Source organism: Barbus barbus (genome assembly GCF_936440315.1).
Source record: "Barbus barbus genome assembly, chromosome: 24".
Taxonomy (NCBI): Eukaryota; Metazoa; Chordata; class Actinopteri; order Cypriniformes; family Cyprinidae; genus Barbus; species Barbus barbus.
In genome coordinates this window covers 24,864,448-24,885,271 of record NC_136752.1, presented here as the reverse complement: position 1 = coordinate 24,885,271, position 20,824 = coordinate 24,864,448, and the positions used below count along the sequence as shown (strand labels likewise).

Genomic DNA, 20,824 nt, shown 5'->3' with positions numbered 1-20,824 from the left:
ATGAGCCCAAATTGTGTATCCCATTCTCCCCATGTCTGTCATGTACCTTGTTTCCAAGTATGGCCACTGTGATGGAACTGTCACTGGGGGCCTTTGTGGGAAATTAATGGCGACAGAGAAGGGCAAAAAAGACAGTACAGCTGCCTCTGTCACCAGCAGGGTCAGACTCCAGGCACTGGGCAGCTTTAGGTGCTCCTGCGGTATGTACCTTACACTTGTTTTTCTGCTAATCTGATTTCACTGTCATCAGCTGTCTCTCATCGTTGTTTGCTCTCATCAATTGTTTCCATTCTTTATATATATATATATATAAATTACTTGCCAAAATCTTCTTTTCTAAGGGTAGAATATAAATATTTAAATACTGGTTAAATGCTAATCTTTAGATTTAATTTAAAATGCAATTTTTTGTTGAATAAATGCCTTTAATTTTCTTTCAGAGATGTGTGCTGTCCCACAGTCCTAATAGCCTCCTATAAATAAGACGTAGAAACAAAAACTTCAATAGAGGGCTCAGAGACCAAGGACACATCTGCCCATGTGGTCTGCAAAGGCACAATCAAATCACGTTATATTGTGTTGCATTGTCCACCGACTGCCCTATCGCCCCACCGGAGCTGAAAAACACAAAGATAGCGCTTTGTTTGTTAGCTAACCCATTTGATCCCAAACGCACATACACACGTGCTAGTTGTCTCTCCAATGAGTTTCAATCAACCAACACTGATAATGTTTTAGGACCCCATTCATGACTTCATACTGCACAAAAAGCTTTGGCCTAAGGGTGTCCTCCACTACCCAGAAGCCCACAAACAGCCCCCCGCTCCCCTCGCTCTCAGCTGTCTCCTAAATCACAGAACCCAGTGATGATGGACGGCACATGACCATGATACCGCACCCTAGTGCTCCGTTATCCTCACCGTCGCACGTCTTTGTTGGAAGAGAGTGTGTGTTGTTACAAGCGGGCTACCCTAATTTTAACCACTAATGCACTGTAAAAAATAATACACTACATCTACTCAATAAAATTGTGGCAACAGATTACAAGCAATATTATTAATTAAATTCAACTGCTATTCAGAATTGAGTTAGAATTAATCAAATTAATTCCTTAAAAATTAGCCATTTAAATTAAGTAGATGCAAATAGCCCACACAAAAATATTAAGTAAAATTTAAACAAAAATATTGTTTTCATTGGAGCACTATACTAATGCATACTACTTAAAAAAATTGATTTAACACAAAGTATTATTTTTAATAAATGGATTAAAGTAATTTTAATATGATTTCACATATGAATAACAGACACAGTCATTAAAGATTAAATACAAGCTTCTGCTTTATTGCCAACAACAGTTACAATAGCATATATTAGCATTCTCAGACTGTATCCACAATTACTTAATATGAATTCTGCAAAACAAAGTCTCTTTTTGTGTTTCTTTTTAGGTACCAATTGTTTAAAATACACAATGCAGTTACTTTTTTGGGTCATTTTTCTCTTTCTAGGCACAAAATGTTCAAATGTGTGAGGTATGTTTGGCAACATGGAACCACAGAACAGATAAAACCATTTTATTTTAAGACAGCAGTTTAGACCTGAGTGACTGGACTCGTTTTGACAGCATTGACGCATCCAGCTCCAAGAAAAGTTTCTGAAATACAGTAGTGGCCAAAATTATTTTAAATGGTTTTAAGTCAGTTATTTCTATCTTTTGCTGTAGTGTGTCAGTAGTAAATATCAGTTTACATTTCCAAACATTCATTTTGCCATTAATTGTAATAATCCAGTGAGATTTTTGTGCTCCACACAGAGTTCTGATCTGATCATCATTCAAACTGGAATGACATGAAGAATCAGAACAAACTGAGACAGACTAAATCCAGAAGAACTGTGTCTCCAAGACGCTTCGAGAAACCTACATGCAAAGCTCCTGAAAATCTCTGCTCAAGTGCACCGAGGACAAAAGCTGCTTTAAACACAAAGGACGCTCACACCAAATGTTGATTTCATTTAGTTCATAGAAGTTAATTGATTAAAGAAAATCAATTTATGACAATTTTTGACAGCATCCTCATTTTACAGCATTTTTACACAAGTGCCTAAAACTTTTAACAGTACTGTAGCTTTGCAGGAGGTTTCTTGAAGCGTCTTGGAGACACAGTTCTTCTGGATTTAGTCTTGTCTCAGTTTCTTCATTTCTTCAGTTACTGTGAAAGTCCAATAAATTAACTCAAGGCAACAAAACATAACCTCACTGAACCGTTGTCACACAAATGCATTTGTCAGCTTTTAAGTAGCTAAATATCATCAAGTTTAATATTTAATTTACAGTAGGGGAATTACTACCTGAGTATCATGAAGAAAAATACAAGAATAAACCATTTCTCTCAGCCTTATAAAACAACAAGTAGCCAAATGGCTTGCATGCTTCATTATAAACTACCTTCAGTAGTTCTATCTCAGTTTTCAGTCTTTCTCCAAGTGCTCCTCCTTCAGCAGCTTGGGAGTGTGAAGGTCCAGTGAGGACCAATTTAGGCTCCAGCTGCACAGTGATTATTCTTTGAAATTCTGTATTCACCTGAAATATGGAATGAGAGGAAAAAAAATATTACGTTTTGAGAGGGGGTTTTCACATACATTATGTTCCTTTAGGTCTCTAAACATGATTGATAACTCACTTGAGAAGGCTGAAAAAGGGCTGGCATACTTGGACATTCATTTTTTCATTCTTCTTAAATTCTGTTCTGCAGTTCTGAAAAAAATAATGTTAATAGAAATGTGGAATATCAATAATTCAGTAGACGAAAATAACTAACATTTATAGCAATCACTTGTTATTTTGTTCTGAAACAAAGACAAAATAACTAAGAATTAAGTTCAGGGCTTCCATACAATCGCGATCGCGCAGAATGACCGTTCAATTTCATCAATAGCTCCTAACATGATGTGTAACTGAGGAATGATTAGGTTCGAGGGACTTTATTTAAAAAGATACATGTGTGTGCCAGCTATTACTGTAAATTACCGTGGAACGTACTGGCAGATCGTCACGTCAGGTCCTCACAGATGTGTAAAACAAAAAACAAAAACACACTTTTTGAATAGTGACTGTTCAACGGCAGATCTAACGTTAAATAGTTTTAAAATGAACCCCTTCAACCATTAATCGGTGTAAAACATGATTACCCATACTTTAGGAGCAACACACTAGTTCAAACGTTAACACTAGGCCACAAAATAAGGATCTGTTGCCCAAGATCGGACAATGACTACAGCCATTATTATACAATGTTGCTTGTTGTCTATTTGTTAAGATAACGTTAGTAAGCTACAAAAAAATATAGGCTACATGAACGAATTAGCATATTTATTTTTTCAAGAGTACTATAACTTGCACTACCACCAATCAATTTTAAGCCGACTATTATGAATGATGCCTATATCACATAAAGTGGACCATTTAGATAATTTACAACAGTTTTTTCCTATATAAATAAAATAATAGCCCATACCTTTGTGAAGTTAACTGAAGAGCACCGATCAGCCTTGCCTCCATGTTGTCTCGTGCTCACGAGCTGATTGAACCGCAAGTTGGAACAGGAAATGCTTGTAAATTGAAAACAGCTCATTTCAATCATGTTGGATTTATTCAATATTGTCTCTATTTTGAGTTATTCAAAATGAATAGCTAAATCCTTAACAACAGAATTAAGTAGGTTTTATTCCTGATATTTTTAAATAGTTTGAACTCAAAAAATATTTATAAAAACAAGAAATTAATTTTGTTAAATGAAGTTTACATAATAAATTTAATGAAATCTACAACCCTACAGAATGACTTTTTACAGTGTGGGCCCAGCCCTGGATTCAAGTCCCTGCCAGAAATAGCCCACCGACTGACAGTCATGGGTTTGACGAGGAGCCGGGACCGAAGCCAAAACACATTCGAGCTGGGTGGAATTTCTTGCCCCTGTGAAAATGCAACACTAATATCTTCCTCCTCGATTTTTTGCCCCACTTGTGACCTGTCTGGCTTAATCAAAACCCATAAATGCATCTGCAACTGAATGGGCACAGTGAGGAATGATGTCAGGATAAAGCAAATGGAGTTCATTTCCAACAAGAAAAGCTGTTTCTTTGCCATTGCAAATTGATTTGCATATACTTTCATTTTTGAATGTCTTTCAGCAAATAAACATGCACATAATTTGGTTAAAGTATGTATAAAGTATGTATAAAGTATAAAGTATGTTAAAGTATATTGGTTAAAGTGACGCTGCTTCCTGTTGTTCTCTCTGTTAGGGCTGCGTGATAATTAATTAATTAATTAATTAAAATTGAGATATGGATAACTGTCAAATCACAGCAACTGTGATTTAATTTATATGCACTGTGGGTTTGAAGCATAGAATTGTGATCAATTACACGCGCGCAACTCATGATAACAGAATGTTCAGTGTCTCTTTAAATCAAGCTGTTATGAGACGCTGAAACACTGTATCATAAACTGCACACAGTCAAAAGAACAGTGCCACGTTTCGCAGAGCATACATTTATTTGCCATAATAAAGCATATATACAGTATATATTAGCATATATACAAGTTGCCATAATAAAAGCTCCATGGTTTAATGTTTGAAAATGAAAAAAATAATATGTCTTTTATATGTGTATTTTAGTCCTTTAAAAGAAAATTATTTTATTAAAACAATTATTACAATATGTTTTTTATTTTCAGTAGAGGCAGAACATTTCCGTAAACATTCCGAAAGTTTTTCGGAAATGTTCCACCCCTTTGCAACTCTAATTTTTAATATTTTTATTTAACAATAATCATAATAAAATGATTGTTAATTATAATTACACAATAATAATTATTGTTATTATTTTACAGTCACACTGAATGGGTCAAAAACAGTGGGAATGAGCGTGCCCTATGAAAATTCAAAATGTAAGAGAGTTTTTAAAACTTAAAAGATGTTTGAGTTGGTTCTTGTAAAAAGTAAACCCATTTTAGTTAACCCAAATTTTTTTTCACATTTTTCCCGAATCACTCAGCAATATAGGATGGTTCACAGTCAAAGGCATCTTTAGAGTAAAAGCCATTGACATGCAGGTAAACAAATCATTTTATTTTCCTTTTTTTTTTTATTATTTATTTATTTTAATTTTACATTTTTATTACTTAATTATGACCTGTTTAGGAAACCCTTTTCTGGGAAATAAGAAACAAATTTATACACAACCAAATTACACACTTCAGAATACAAAGTTGTAACGGGGCGAACAAGACGTGAGACGTGCGGATCCAAGTGCAAGCTTTTATTTATAAACATAGTCAATAGACAGGTAGGGTCATACAACGGCAAACAGGTATGGTACGGGCAAGACACAGAGCAATCCTAGGGCTAGCAAGAGTCGATGAACAGCGAACAGTATCCAACAGGGCAAGGCAGAGAGATAATCCAGGTATACGAGCAGTAGTCCAAGAGAGGTGCAAACGCCAAGGCAAAGGGTAAATCCAGGAAACTCGGCAAGAATCAAAACACTAGAAAAACACACAAGGCTAGATTATGACAACAAAGTGGGTTCCATATCGCAGCTAAAACTAGGAGAGTTATAAATGCAGAACAATACTGGAACTAAACAGAAAAACACAGAATGGATCGGTAAGGCAGCTAACACTAGGGGAGTGATAAACGCAATACAATACTCGGCAGAGAGGAAGAGGAAGTCCATGGTTTATGTAGGGTGTGTGATCAGTGCAATCAGCTGTGTGATCAGTGCAATCAGCTGTGTCGTCAGTGCAATGGATGATGGGAATTGTAGTCTAAGGTGGCGTGTAACAGTTAGTGTGGTGAGCGAGTGACCTCTGGCGTGAGCCAACGGAAGTTCATAGACCAGATTCATGACATAGACCCCCCCCCCAAAGAGCGGCGGTGGAGCGGAGGCGGAACAGGGGGAGGGACGGAGGGCCAGGTCCACGTGGAAGGGGAGTAGACCACCACGGCAGAGTAGATGACCACCAGACCTGAGCAGACGAAGCAGAAGACCACCACGGTGGAGCAGATGACCACCAGAGCCAGACAGCCGACCTCCACGGGGGAGCAGACAGAGCAGAAGCCCACCAGTGCGGAGCAGACAGGTCAGAAGACCTCCACAGCGGAGCAGACAGAGCAGGAGCCCACCAGTACGGAGCAGACAGGGCAGGAGAGCACCACGATGGATCAGGAGAACACCACGACGGATCAGGAGAGCACCACGACGGATCAGTAACCCACAGCAGAGATTGGAGCCTAGGGAAAACTGAGACACACGAGACAGACATGGCATTTTCGGTCTCAAGGACCGAGGTAGGGAACACAATAAGTTCTTTGATGGTTTCCCTGGTGATCACAGAGCGGGCAAAGAGTTCATAACCAGGTTCATAGACTGTAACTGGTCTGACAGATTGTTCAAAATCTGGTGCACCGACAGAAACTGACTCAGACAGTTTAGTGACAGAATATGAAAAAACAAACAATTCAAAAACAGACTCATTGAAGGAAACTGGACTGATAGACGTTTCAGTGACTGAACCTGGACAAGCAGACAGTTCAAAATCAGATACATTAGATGAGACTAGACAAATGGACAATTCAAAATCAGCCACCAAGGCTGATTCAGCACAGGTCGAGAGTTCAGGGACAGCCCATTTGGCTGCAACGGGAAGGCAAAGAGTACACAGGCGGCCTTCATAGCTGTGACAGGGCAGGACGAGGATTCACAGACGGCCTCCACAGCCATGACAGGGTAGGACGGGGATTCACAGACAGCCTCCATAGCCGTAACGGGCAGGACCAGGATTCATAGGAGGGTACCACTGACACCTCTGGAGGTTCTGCAGCAGACGCCGCCACCTCTGGAGGTTCTACAGTGGTGACATCAGGAGACAGGTAGAGTTCAGTAACAGGACAGGTACAGTACTCATCAATGTGCTCTTTGACCGTGACATGACAGGCTGAGAGTACATTGCTGGGCGCCACCACCATACAATGAGCTGAAGCGAGCACCACTGCTTCGGGAGGTTCTGCAGCATGTGCCGCCACCTCTGGAGAAGCTGCAGAGGGTGCCATCGCCTGGGGCAGTTCCGAGGTGGTGTACGCAGCCCAAACACAACATAAAGCGATCCCCATCATGGGAAGCGCTTCGGACAGGGAAATTAGTGCAGGAACAGGAGGGTTAAAGTGAGCTGGTTTGGGGATACCAGCTGCATGTGCAGACACCAGTGGTGCATCCCTCACACTGCATACCAGATTAGGATACTGAAAGACTGACCTTGAATATCTGGGTGTGACAGACAGGACATGACAAGACTCTGGCTGCTCAACTGTGACGTGACGTGGTTCTGGATGGTTCACCCCGTTACAAAAGTACAAAGGATGACCAAAATGCTGTAATATTTGAATAATGAAAAGTTTGTCTAAACTTTTGTCTAATTTTGTCTAAACTCTAACATGGCCTTGTGACTGTACAAGCTGCAAATTTGAAATGATTTCCTTTCATGTTAAAATGGCAGCATCTCTCTATAGTCTTTATGAGACAAAACTCAAGAGCTCTTCCAAATAGGTAAATGTAGAACAACGCACTTACTTCCACTGAAAGGTCTATTTTAAGTTCTAGTCTAAACAAGCATCTGAGACATATTCTCTTTTAAGAACTAGCTAATGGATGATGGTGCAATTTTCAATGCGTTGTTCAGGAGAAAACATAGTTTTTTTCTATAACAAACAACACTTGAAAATGAAAATGTCTTCCTGAGCATCCGTCAAAGTACATTATCCTCAGATGAACTGTAATGCACGTAGAACATGTGCTGATGAATCCCAAGTAAATTTCACATTCCACATGGGTCATTGTTTATCTAAAGGGTCAAACTTGAGGTTTCCTTTAAGATTTCTTTAAAAGCGATTCATGTTCCTTGCCAATTCTCTTATTTTTAATCACAAATAAACAAAGGAACCACAACGACTGACTGCATGTGTGGTTTGACAGCGCAGACAGGAGATTTCAAATTGATTGGTGCAGGTAATTCTTGAGCAGAAGCACATTAACACTTCGAAAGTCCCTGAACTTTCAAGGTCTTCACAGCAGAAACTCTCCATTAGTCCTTTCTGCACCAACTAGGATGGCCAAATAGCTCCTCCAAACCATAGGGTTATTCAAACATCAATTTAAATAGCTGGCCTTGCGATTCTTAACAGTGAGAATAACTTTCAAAAAATGAATGGAAATAGCATTTAACAAAACATAATGACACTTGTGTGGGCTATTGAGTTTGATATTTGAATGTCTGGGCAGTGGCTTATTTTTAACAATAAGGCAGGATAAAGTGTTTTCTGAAAGGATGTTTTAACACTGTCCTGATGGAATAATAGAAGAACTTGGCAAGGATAAATAATCATTTTCTGTAATTAAAAGTTGACCGTGAATGAAAAAGTAATTAAAAATCATCCGTGTTGAATTTTGGCATCTATCTGTTTCAAGTTAATATGCAGAGTCTGAATAGAGAGAATTTTGTCTTGTCTTATGCACATTGCAATAACCAACCTCTGCATTGCCATTTCAAAGGGTTTTAAGCGACTCGTCCAAATGCACAGATGTAGCAAAAATCAAAAGCCCATTTATTTATACTATAGGGAATCAAAGCTCAAACATTCCTGCCATATAAAATGTTCTCTATAGTTTTTGAGATGCAAATTGAAATATACTTTTTACGGGTGTGCAAACATTTTAGCATAATGTACAAATTTTAAATTCAATATAATAAAAAAAATATAATTTACTGGCCCAAGGCCTGTTTAACAACCAGACCTGTGAGGGCCATGATGAGCGTGTCTAAAGCAGAGCTTTATGGAGGGCATGACTGAATGGAGACACTGTGTGGATCTGTGAGTGCACTGTATCTACTGACTTAAATGGGAGCCAAATTCACAGCTGACGCTGTGCTCTCAGTGAGTGAAGAGTTGATCCAGAGAGCGTGGATTTCCACATTTCCTCCTCAGTCTGGGTCCACCACTTCATCACTGCCCAAAAACAGCAACAGGTGTGTCACACGCTTACTTACACGACTACAATTCACCCTAAAAACATCCGTTGTCCCTGGATCTATCCATCTATATACAGTACAGCATATCTGTCTACGTACCTATCTATATAAATCCAGAAAAATAATGCATATTTTCAATATACTAGCCAGCCATGGTAGAAAACTCCCTTTCTGTCTGTTTCACGTAGCCCACTGTATGAGTAACTATAAATATATTCCTGAACACACTGCATTGTCATTTGAGCCATGTTTTTTTATTTATGACGTACTAACAACAAGCATAAAACAAATGTATTTATTTATTTATTTAATATATTTAATCTATAACAATAAAACATTAAAGTCTATGTGTATGAGTGTGTGTGTATTCATACATTATATTTCATATATTTATATAATATCTAAATGATTTAGATAGATAGATGTTGGAAGGTCTAAATATCACCTGGATTTCCTAAATCTGACCTTTGCCCCCACAACAACTAATAAACAGTAAAACAACAAGTTCTGGTGGTCTCTCTGTAGGATCTACAGCATGGCCTGAAATGGTTTGTCCATACGTTGTGCTGTCTCTGCGGCTGGGACAGGTGCCACTCCAGCTCTCCTTAAACAGACACTCTCTGTTTCGTGTTGCACAGTAGACCCCCCCTCTTCTCTCAACAGTTGTCGTGGTCACATTGAGTGAAGCGGTTCACTTCCATGTCACAAACCCACAATTCACTAGGGCTTCTGTTGCTTTATCAGCAACACATGGAGCTCAACTGTTCCCCTGACCACCGTCCAAATAAAATCACTTCTTCACATACTTTTAAAGTCCACAATTCTGCCATCATTTACTCACCCTCATATTATTCCGAATGACTTTTTTTCTTTTTGCTTCAGGCATTAATAAATGTGCACATGGAGTGCAACACCGTGTGGGCTCACCGTAAAATCACTATGTGTCACCATTTTGTCAAAACATTTCTACATCCTTTACTCAAGTACATGTTTACATTCCATTTTCTCTTCAACTTGCCTTGACAATGTCTTTGCACTCTCTTTCTCTCATCTCCTACCCCCCTTCTCCCTAGTTTTGGACGTACCCAGGCAGATTACCTGCAAATGCATGACTGGGGGCCAAGGGTCCCCTCTGTCAGCAGAGGCACAAAGCCAGGAGACTCCTTTATTCTCACATATTAGAGGAAAGAGCCTATGTTGAAAACTGCGGGCTGGTTAAAGCTGTAAGTGATGTGCCCTGATCTTCCCTGATTCATTAGATGTGTTGAATGCACTGCTGTTTCAGCAGGTTAGGTCCTATTAGCTGGGTGTTAGCACTCAACATTTCCTTGTCCTTAAGCTATTTGGGTAGAAATAGAAACCTTGTCAGGTTACACAGTCTAAAACCCCCATTGTTTGAGAGCTGTCACATCAGAAATGGAGAGTTATTGCATGCTGTAACTCTATCTGTGAACAGGTGTGAAAGCGCTAAACTTGAAGCGTGAACAATGAATTTGAGTTGAATTAGAAGCAATTTGTATCTTTTATTGCCCTATACTCAATGCAATGGCATTCATGCTTCTCGAATTTATAACAAAATATATGTTTAATGAATAAAATGTAATTATTATTTATTTCAAATTATAATTGATTATGAATTATACAAAATATTTGTTTTATATTATTTTAAAATTTTTATTATTTTTATTAAAACAGTTGTTTTTTTCACGTTATATTTTCTGTTGATTGTATGAAAAATATATGCAGTGTTTGTTTTCAAGATGTTTGCAGCGTTGCTGTAACTGAATGGCTTTGGGAAATATTAAATTGTATTTTTATAAAAATTACGGCTATTTATTTAAAATATGTTTGCATAATTTTCATTAGAATCGTAATATATACTATATATATATATATATATATGTGTGTGTGTGTATGTATGTATGTATAAACGTATTTAATGAATGACTTTAATTAATAACAACAAAATGAAGTATAACTTAAATTGTTATTGTATATACAATGTGTGTACACACACACACACACACACACACACACACATATGAATGAATAAAGTCATTATAAATTAATTATAGATTACCTTCCTGCTATGTTTTGATGCTATTGCATGTGTCATTTCATTGTGGTATTTTTTAACAATGTCATCTGTATGTGGACAATTATTTAATAATGTCATTTGTATGGGCAGGATGGACAGACATCGTCTCCTAACTCATCAAAAATATTTTTTCCATATCAAGGAATTCCTCCTTGGTTATGTTTATACAGCGGCCAACATGACAGATGTGGTACACAGATGATGTCTCTTGACAAGCCATTAATTTTGTGAAAAAAAGTGTTTTGTCGTTGAATTGAAAACCATTTGTCTCATTGATTGGGCACTTAGAAAATATATGTCTAGTACAAGAATGTACAAATCCTGGGAAAATCCAACCATAAATACAGAAGTTACAACTGTGAGGATCACTTTACACCTCAGATACTGCTATTAGTGTTTGTTGAGAAATAACCGGAATATTTCACCTCCAGCACTCTGGACAGCGCTAGTTTAGCTTAATATGTGAAAGACTCCATGAAGTAGAGAATACGTGATAGAATACCAAACATTCCTGTGAAATTCCCAATAAACTCATGATGAGCTTTAGCCACCACTTCAGCTGCTCTTCTTAAGTGTATTGGTTACTACAGCAGCAGCGTCATTGTCTCAGACCGACCAGTGTATCAGTGTTTTCTCAGTTAACATATTGTTGATTTTAAGGGTCCTAATGACAGAAAAATGCTCATTGACCCCAGTACCAATTGTGTGAAAACTATTTGATCTTTGACCTGGAAATCTAAAGAGCCCAGGGTAACTGTGCACAGAAAACCATGGCATTTTAAATAGACAGATTGCAGCACACTTATTTAGCAATAATGTTTAGTTTATAATATACAAGCAATCATATTGTAGGCCTAATACACATTTTCTGTTCAGCTGAAAGTTGTTATTTATTGTCCAAATGACGTGAGCTTTTTGAATTTGGCTTCTGTGAGACAGAAGAGACCAGACAATGTAATTATTTAGATATATATTGCGGTCACTATCTCAGAAGGCTGTATTGTGTTATTAAACATGCACTCAAATCTACAATACAAACAAAAATCTACTTTTATTTGCAAAACGAGAACAGTTTGATGGTTAAACGGACATTAAGCTACCTGCAGGATCGATTCCTGAAGGAGTCATTTATTTGAACCGATTCTTTTTAGTGATTCACACAAAAAGGACTTTTGAGAACCCTTTGAGTGATTATTCAAATGAATCGACTCATTTAGTGATTCATGATTCGAATGAACCGAATCTCTGAAGTGAATCAGACTCGTGCGTAAAGACAGAGTACAGAACATAAAAGCTGCTCAGTGCGCTTCAGCCAGACTCGATGCGGAGCTTCATTTTCTGTCTGTGCACACCGAGCCAGCGCTTTCTTTCAAATGAAGCGTCCTCTCCTTCCGCTAATAAGTTTTTATACGTGATATAACAGCTGTCTTCGCCATGAGCTGCTTGGATGTCATGTATCAAGTTTATGGTCCACCTCAGCCTTATTTTGCCGCAGCATACACACCATATCACCATCAGGTATGTTCATATTGAAGTTAACTTTATTATGCTTCTGTTGTGTGAGAAGAAATAGCATTTTAATTTAATTTTACAGCAGTTTTGTTCGCTTTGATTTGGTTTGAATCCTTGCGCGCAACTTTCTTGGACTTGTTGCGCCTGTAATCTTGACCAAATAGTCTTACACTTTCACATAGTTAGGTGTTAATGGAAAACAAAACACGAAACATGTATATATTACATGTTTGCTTTTAATCATTTTAAATTTACACACACTGTATATTGACTGCATATATTATGTTATATGATCAGTACAAATGAACTTGATTAACTTATTATTACGCGAAATGTGCTTTTAATCTTTCTGAAATTGTTTTAATTTGAAGCGTATTTTTCTGACACTCTTTCATAAGCTTGTCTTTAATAACAAGAAGAGAAAAATGTATTGAAAACAGATTTTCTGTATTTTATAGATTTCATGATTTATCCTAAATAAATATTTAGTTAGAAATACTGGCATGTGTAATGCTTTATAGAGAGTATATTTCTTTGTAAATATGTGCTAGTGTTTGAAAACAACTGAAGTTTTGAAACATTATATGAACACAAATTGTGCAACAGCAAACACACTGATGTAATACATGACTGTACTGATATAGGTCTGTGTTTATGAATAGAATGTATGTGAGTGTAATTCTGTATCATGTAAATAATATCAGAGTTTGATTTTTGCCATTTTGTACTTGCTTTCAGAAACTGGCATTTTATTCAAAAATGCAAGAATCCCCAGAAACAGTGAGCGGAAGCAGCTCTTCTTTTTCCAACCTCTCCGGGCCACCTATAAAAGAGGAGGACTGCGCCCGGGAGAAAGATCACCCGCCGGAGGCTGAGTACATCAGCTCCAGATGTGTGTTATTCACGTATTTCCAAGGGGACATTAGTTCGGTGGTGGATGAACATTTTAGTCGGGCTTTGAGTCAGTCCAGTAGTTATGCACCTGGATCCACCAACAGCAAGACCGCAAGAGGTACATCGTCCTGGAGAGGTGGGAATCTGAAGCAACCTGCATTATTATTTATCCTTTAATATGTTTTATTTGCATCCTTTATGACTGCACAGCTTTTAGTCATAGGCATGATTTTACTTTTTTAAATTGTTTAGATAGATAGATAGATAGATAGATAGATAGATAGATAGATAGATAGATAGATAGATAGATAGATAGATAGATAGATAGATAGATAGATAGATAGATAGATAGATAGATAGATAGATAGATAGTAAAAACTAATACAAATTTAATTAAAATATACAAATAATTAGGACATAATTTTTACATTTAATTTAATTTATTTTTTCCTTGCATCCTTTATGATTGCACAGCTATTAATCATGACAATGGATACAATTGTATCAAGATCAATAGATTTTTAAGATCTAATGCTAATTAGTTAAAATGTTATATATTATAAATATATTATATCTTATATGTATTATAAATACATATTCTTTTATTACAATCAAATGCGATTGTACAGCTATTAGTCATGACAATGATCATAATTTTATTAATATTATAATTTTGTAAGATCAACAGATAGATGTTTGAAAAAAGGTAATGGAGATTCATTAAGATTAAGAATACAAAGGACATAATTTTTACAATTAGCTATGATTGCATAGCTATTAGTCATCACAACAGGCACAATTTTAATTTAGATTTTTATTTTTTGATTGTTTCAGTATCAATAGGCAGAGTTTTAAAAGCTCATGCATATTAGTTAAATTGGGATATACAGATAATTAGGACATAATTTCTTTTGCAATCAATTATGATTGCAAAGCTATTAATCATTCCAATGGGCAGAGTTTTATTTTGTTTATTTTTTGTTTCAGTATCAATAGATAGATTTTTAAAAAAAGCTAATGCAAATTAGAATATAAAGATATTTTATGCTTTTATGCACATTAACATGTAGAACATCTAAATGTTTCCCTCCCCAGACGGATCATTCCCTATGAGCCAGAGAAGCTTCCCTCCCTCTTTCTGGAACAGTGCATATCAGCCGTCGGTCACAGCATCTCTCAGCAGCGCCCTGGGTTCTTCCCACACAGATCTTCCCTTCCCAGCGGACCCGTACTCCACCGCATCTCTACACAGCCACCTTCACCAAGCCACCCCAGAGCCCTGGCACCCCTCTCACCACCATCACCCCTACTCGCTCAGCGGAGCCCAGGGGTCCGCTTACCCCCGGCCCTCCATGCACGACATGTACGGAACGCACTTTGACCCACGTTACAGCTCTCTGCTCGTGCCCTCGGTGCGGCCGCATAGACTTCCTCCAGCCACGGTTCCCGCACCTGGAGCCTCGCCATGCGATATCAGCAAGAGCGAGCCGGGCAGCTCGGCGTGGACCGGAGCTTTCACAGCGGCGAGCTCTGATATGAGTCTGAACATGGACACAGGTGTGAACAGTATGCTATCTACATACAGCAGCAGTGTTTATTCATATGAGCTACACTTAAAAGCGTATGGATGTCACTGCATTTGAAAACAAAATATCAAATCAAAAGGCATTTATTTTAAAGCATAGAACACTTTGTAAGCAAAACATGTCACTAAAAAACAGGTTTTGGCTTTATAATAATGAAAAAAGTCATTTTTGACACTTTCCGGTTGCCGGATGTTCATAGAAATTATGCACACAAGTTCACAAAGGATCAAAAATACAGTAAAAACGGTTAAATATTATTATATTTAAAATAAATGTTTTCTAATTGAATATAATGTAAAATGTTATTTATTCTTCTGATGGCAAAGCTGAATTTTCAGCATCATTACGACAGTCTTCAGTGTCAGATGACCCTTCAGAAATCAATATGCTGATTTGCTGCTCAAGAAATATTTATTAGTATCAATGTTGAAAACAATTCTGCTTAATTTTTGTGGATACTGTGATACATTTTTCAGGATTATTTGCTGAATAGAAAACATTTATTTAAAAATAGAATTCTTTGTAACATTATAAATGTCTTTACTGTCAATTTGATCAATTTCATGCATCCTTACCGACTTCAAAAAAATCTTACTGACCCCAAACTTTTGAACATAGTGTAGTTAATGTGATAAACTAAACCTGTGGTTACTGTGTTAGGATGCCTTTGTTAATTTTAGGAGAACTGACATCATATTAAAATCCCCTTGGCATCTGTTCAAATAATTGTGAAATAGTTATTTCAGAGAAAATCTCCAGCATGATTTCTCTGCAAATGCCACTCAGTTTAATATTTTGTTATATAATGCAATGACATTTAGATTTTTAAGTGTGCCTTAAAGTGTCTAAATACATTTCAGGGCCACCGTAGGTTAAAAACGGTGCATAAAAAAAGTCAAACTTATAATGTAAAAATAATAATGTCTAAGAGCTTCTTGAAGTACATATTCAGAGTTTTAAATCTAGCTATCTTTTTTTTAAGCTTTTTGACTTTGACCTTTGTTCTGCTGACATATTCGTTCCTCACTTTTCACTCTCACTCTTCAATGCTTTCTTTGCCTCAAGTCTTCTCATTTCTCTATATTTGCTGCTTGTTTTCCCTCTCCTCATTTCTTTATCCTTTTCTTCCTTTTCCTTCTTCCTCTCAGGTCTACAGAGCCAGGATAAGAGCAAGGACTTGTACTGGTTTTAGTGCCCTGCGGCCGCTTCTTTCTCCGCTGGCTTGTCTTTCTCTGGCTTTTCTGTAACAGATTCTCGTCTCACTTGCAGCTCGGCGCTACACCCTCTGCAGCGGGACCATCCTAAGCTGAACCCTTCGAATGAATGCAAAACTCTATCTCTCTCTCTCTCGATAGAGAAAAGACTGTAAAGAGGAGCAAACATGCTGTGGTGGTGTGACTAGCAGCTGCTCTCGCCCCCTTCCCTCCTCGACCCTCAGCGAAACGGATCCAAAATGAGATTTAAAAAAAAGGACAAACGTTACTTCAAGGGGACGAACTTGCAGAAAAGACAGACCGGCTATAAGAAATTACAGAGTTTCTGACAAGAGAGCAGCATTCCCGATCATCTCTGAAGACAGAGAGCGGCTATTTGAAGCCACTTGACTCTATCTATATTGCTTTCAGCACCTGTCGCCGACAACTGTTGTGGAACTTAGCAGACGGCACTGTGCGCCGTTTGACCGAGCGAGCGCCCTGGATTTCATTAAACAGGCGTTTTGTTGTATCTGGACACACGGCGAAAGGGAACAACTGGTTTGGCTTTTCATTTGTTTCTGAGGAGTGGTGTGGGTTCAACTGGAAGTAGATACAAACACCATTAAGCTGTACTGTATATACTTTATGTGTCTTAGTGTGTCCAGTGCTACACGTAGCAAACAGCATGACAGAAATATTGATTCTTTCATTTGTACTTTTTTAACAACCACTTTCAGTCACCGTCAGCCTATAGGGTGACGTCTCACCACGGTGTATTTGAATGTATAACATGTAATATATTACCTTTGAAAGTATTTTTCCAGTGCATTGAGGAGAATGAGGTGTTGTCTGTTTTTATCAGTTGTCTCTCTTCATCCTACACAACAAAAATGGAAATAAAACCAGGCATAGGCATCTTTTCATCTTTTAGGCATATAGAGGCATCTTTTCATACCAGGGCATGTCTTGAAATGTATTGCTTTGGGCTCTTAAGAAAGAAACAAAAGACTATTATGAATTCGCTGCAACCTTCAAAACCTCAAAAGCGAGACAATCAGAGATGAAATTATTTATTTCAATATACATTGTTCTGCATCAATATGTTCGCATTCCTATGAGTAGGAATGTAAACATGGGCTACTTTTAATCTGCGTGATGTTCACTCGGCCATTGAGTCAGGCAATGAAAAGGAAATGGGAAGCGAGAAAGAAAGCGGGAAGAGTGAATGTTATCACGCTGCCATTTGATCCTTTTTTTTTGGTTGTGGTTGCAGTGAATACCGGACAGCTGTAGATTAATATTGGCTTATGACAACAGCAATGATGGACAAGAGATGTGTGGCCAGGGGTTTCTCTTGCTTAAGTGGGTAAAACAAAGGCCTCTTTTTTGAAAGCAGCACTGAGGAGCGTCCTAAAGTGCTGGGGGTGCGTGAAAGGAGTTCATATGGCAGATTAAGTCCCATTTCAAAATGTAGAACTGGTGTAAGCAGTTACTAAGACAACTTAGTTTTGTGACAGCAAACTACAGTTTAGGTATTTTATAAATTATGGCATTGAAATTCTGGTCATGCTGGTTGTATTTGTAGCCTGTTTGTGTCCCTTGAGTTCAAAGTTGAGTTAATTATATTTGTCATATGTACTACAATATTCAGTCAGTACTGTTGACAATGAAATTGACAAGCTCACTAGGCTACATGAAAAAAAATGATATAGGTCTAGAAAAATTGCAAGTGTAGAGGATGTCACAGTTTATTTTTGAATGTCAGTTTCTGTATAAATGTAACAGGCCTTTAGCCTCCTTATTAGAGCGCCCGCCTCCCGCGCCGGAGACCGCGGTTCGAATCCCGCTCGGAGCAGGTGGAGTAGAACCGGTTGCATAAACATTTCTGTATGAATATAATTTCTGTATAGATCTGGACCTTTAGTGGGGGCTGTCACACAATATGCACTCTGCCTTGTAATAGGCTTAATATAAAATAGCTTCTCAAAGTAAACAATTAGCAAAGACAAAACAATTCATGAAACAATATAAATGTACAAGATTATTCTGAAGAGAAGAGTGTATGCCAAAGTGGTTTTTGGCATGCACAAATATTGGTTGCACTTTATTTTACAGTATGTGAACTTACATGTATTTATAGTGTACCTACGTGTGAAAGGTCAACTCACCACACTTTAAAAAACAGATCAACAGGCCGATGGCATTTTAATCAGCTTGAGTCTAAAGTTCTCTATCAGTCAAGCAGTTAAGTTAAATGACCATGTGATAACTCTTATGCTCTGCCTGGTAAAAATGATTATTGGTTGGGCTCTGGTTTTTAACATAGCCTAACCCTGAGATGTGCACAACACTACAAGTAGGTACTACTACTAGTACTAACAATTACTACATTTATCTTCCTTCATATTTCGTCCTTCACATAGCATATTTATTTATCTTTTAAAAGTGCATTAATAAAATATTGAATTGGCAAATTGTTATATTGTATTAAATATGATATAAAACACATATATTTAATATATAAATGCATATCATAATGTACACAAAAATCAAATTTAAGGTGAATAGAAATTGATATTTTATTTTTGCACACAATAGTTCATGCTATATTTAAATAAATAAATGTAATTATATAAATATACAAATATATTTTAATTTATAAAGGAATATAGGCCTACCATAATCACATATCATATATAGAATATATATAAATAAATGTAATATCGTATATAATAGTTTTTACACATACACACATACACTTTATATAATTTTATATAAATATAAAATATTTTGATTTATAAACAGATAGTCATATGTAAAATGTATAAATCAATGTAATATTTGAATTTAAACAGAAATAGGCCTACCATAATCACATATCATATATAAAATATATATAAATAAATGTAATATTTTATATAACTGTTTTTACACACACACACACACACTTTATATAATTTATCAATCTAATTCTATAATATATAATATTTTAATTTATAAACAAATAGGCTATACAATAATATATTATTTCATGTTTTTAATGTTTTATTTTATAAGCTAATACAATATATTTTGTATAAACACATATATCATAAAATGTATATAAATAAATTTAATACTTTAATATTACCATATTAAATAATATTACACACTCAATTTGACACAAAATGAAAATATGAGATTTTTGCCAGCTGTTTAGATAAACACTTACCTATAGTAATTGTACAACTTAATTATCGAAAGATAGTTTCTTTGGAAACTGCATTTAAAATCCACTTGGCTGGAACATCTGAAGAGGCACATGCAGTCTGAATGAGCATGAAACATCTGGATGCTGTCGTGCTGTAGCTCTCCTTCGTTTGTCCGAATGAATGCACTCAACTACAAAGCATTGCAGCTTCCAGCTATCATTTATTCTATAATAAGCGACCAGATCTGTCATCAGAATTCTGCCAAACCTAATCTCAGTGTATCGTCAGTGGTAATCCAACCTCAATAGTCAAGATGCGAATGTAAACATATGTTGGCCAAATCACAGAGGAAATAGTTTTTTATTTAGCCTCTGTATAAACTCACACACTTTGAGCTGCACAAACACTGCGGGCAGCGATGGGCACTGCGCCACAGCTCAGCTTACTGTTAATAAAAGAACTCAACCCTAATGCTAAATCGTTCTCGGGAGATGAAGATCTTTGTAGTTCTGCAAGCATTGACCCACCTTTGGCTTCTACAGGCATAATTTACACAAAAATACTTTTTTTTATGTTTGTACGAAGTCTCATTAAGTTACAGAAAAAACAGTAATATGTGAAATATTATTACAATTTATAAGAACTGTTTTTGGTTTTAATATATTTAAACTGTAATTTCTTCCTGTGATGTCAAAGCTGAATTTTCAGCATCGTTATTCCAGTCTTCAGAGTCACGTGATCCTTCAGAAATCATTCTAATATGCTGATTTGCAGCTCAAGGAATTCTTATTATTATCACTATTAAACAGTTATGTAGCCTTTTTTCGGAATTCATGATCACTGTTTCAGGATTTTCTGAAAAAGAAACTTAAAAAAGCATTTATTTGATATATCCATTAATCCATCATTTATTTTTCAGGAAGATCTCATTGAGATTTAAAGAAATCTCTGTTTTTAGAAGAAATCTAATGTCTTTACTGTCAGTTTGGATCAATTTAATGCAGCTTTGCTTAATAAAAGTATTAATTTCTTTGAAAATATTCTTTAAAAAATATAATATGGCTTCAGAAGACTTGGAATATGCTTGATTCAAATGGACTACAATTATGAGACTTTTCTAGTGTTTTTTGTGATTTTTGGAGCTTGACACGTTCAACATATAATGAAACTTCCATCATATGGGTTTGGAATGACATGAGGGTGAATAATCGATGACAGAATGTTCATTTTTAAGCTGAGCTGTTCCTTTAAGA

At 36.7% G+C, this 20,824-nt stretch overlaps 1 protein-coding gene across 1 annotated transcript; it reads left to right on the top strand.

The window, feature by feature from the left end:
- Positions 1-12,626: 12,626 nt before the first annotated feature.
- On the top strand, positions 12,627-16,376 carry LOC306843481 (transcription cofactor vestigial-like protein 2; the record flags this gene model as incomplete). Its single annotated transcript, XM_079375007.1, has 4 exons — positions 12,627-12,710; positions 13,443-13,734; positions 14,694-15,155; positions 16,333-16,376. 4 exons carry the CDS (start codon positions 12,627-12,629, stop codon positions 16,374-16,376), a joined length of 882 nt encoding a protein of 293 aa, XP_079231133.1.
- Between the last annotated feature and the right edge of the window lie 4,448 nt (positions 16,377-20,824).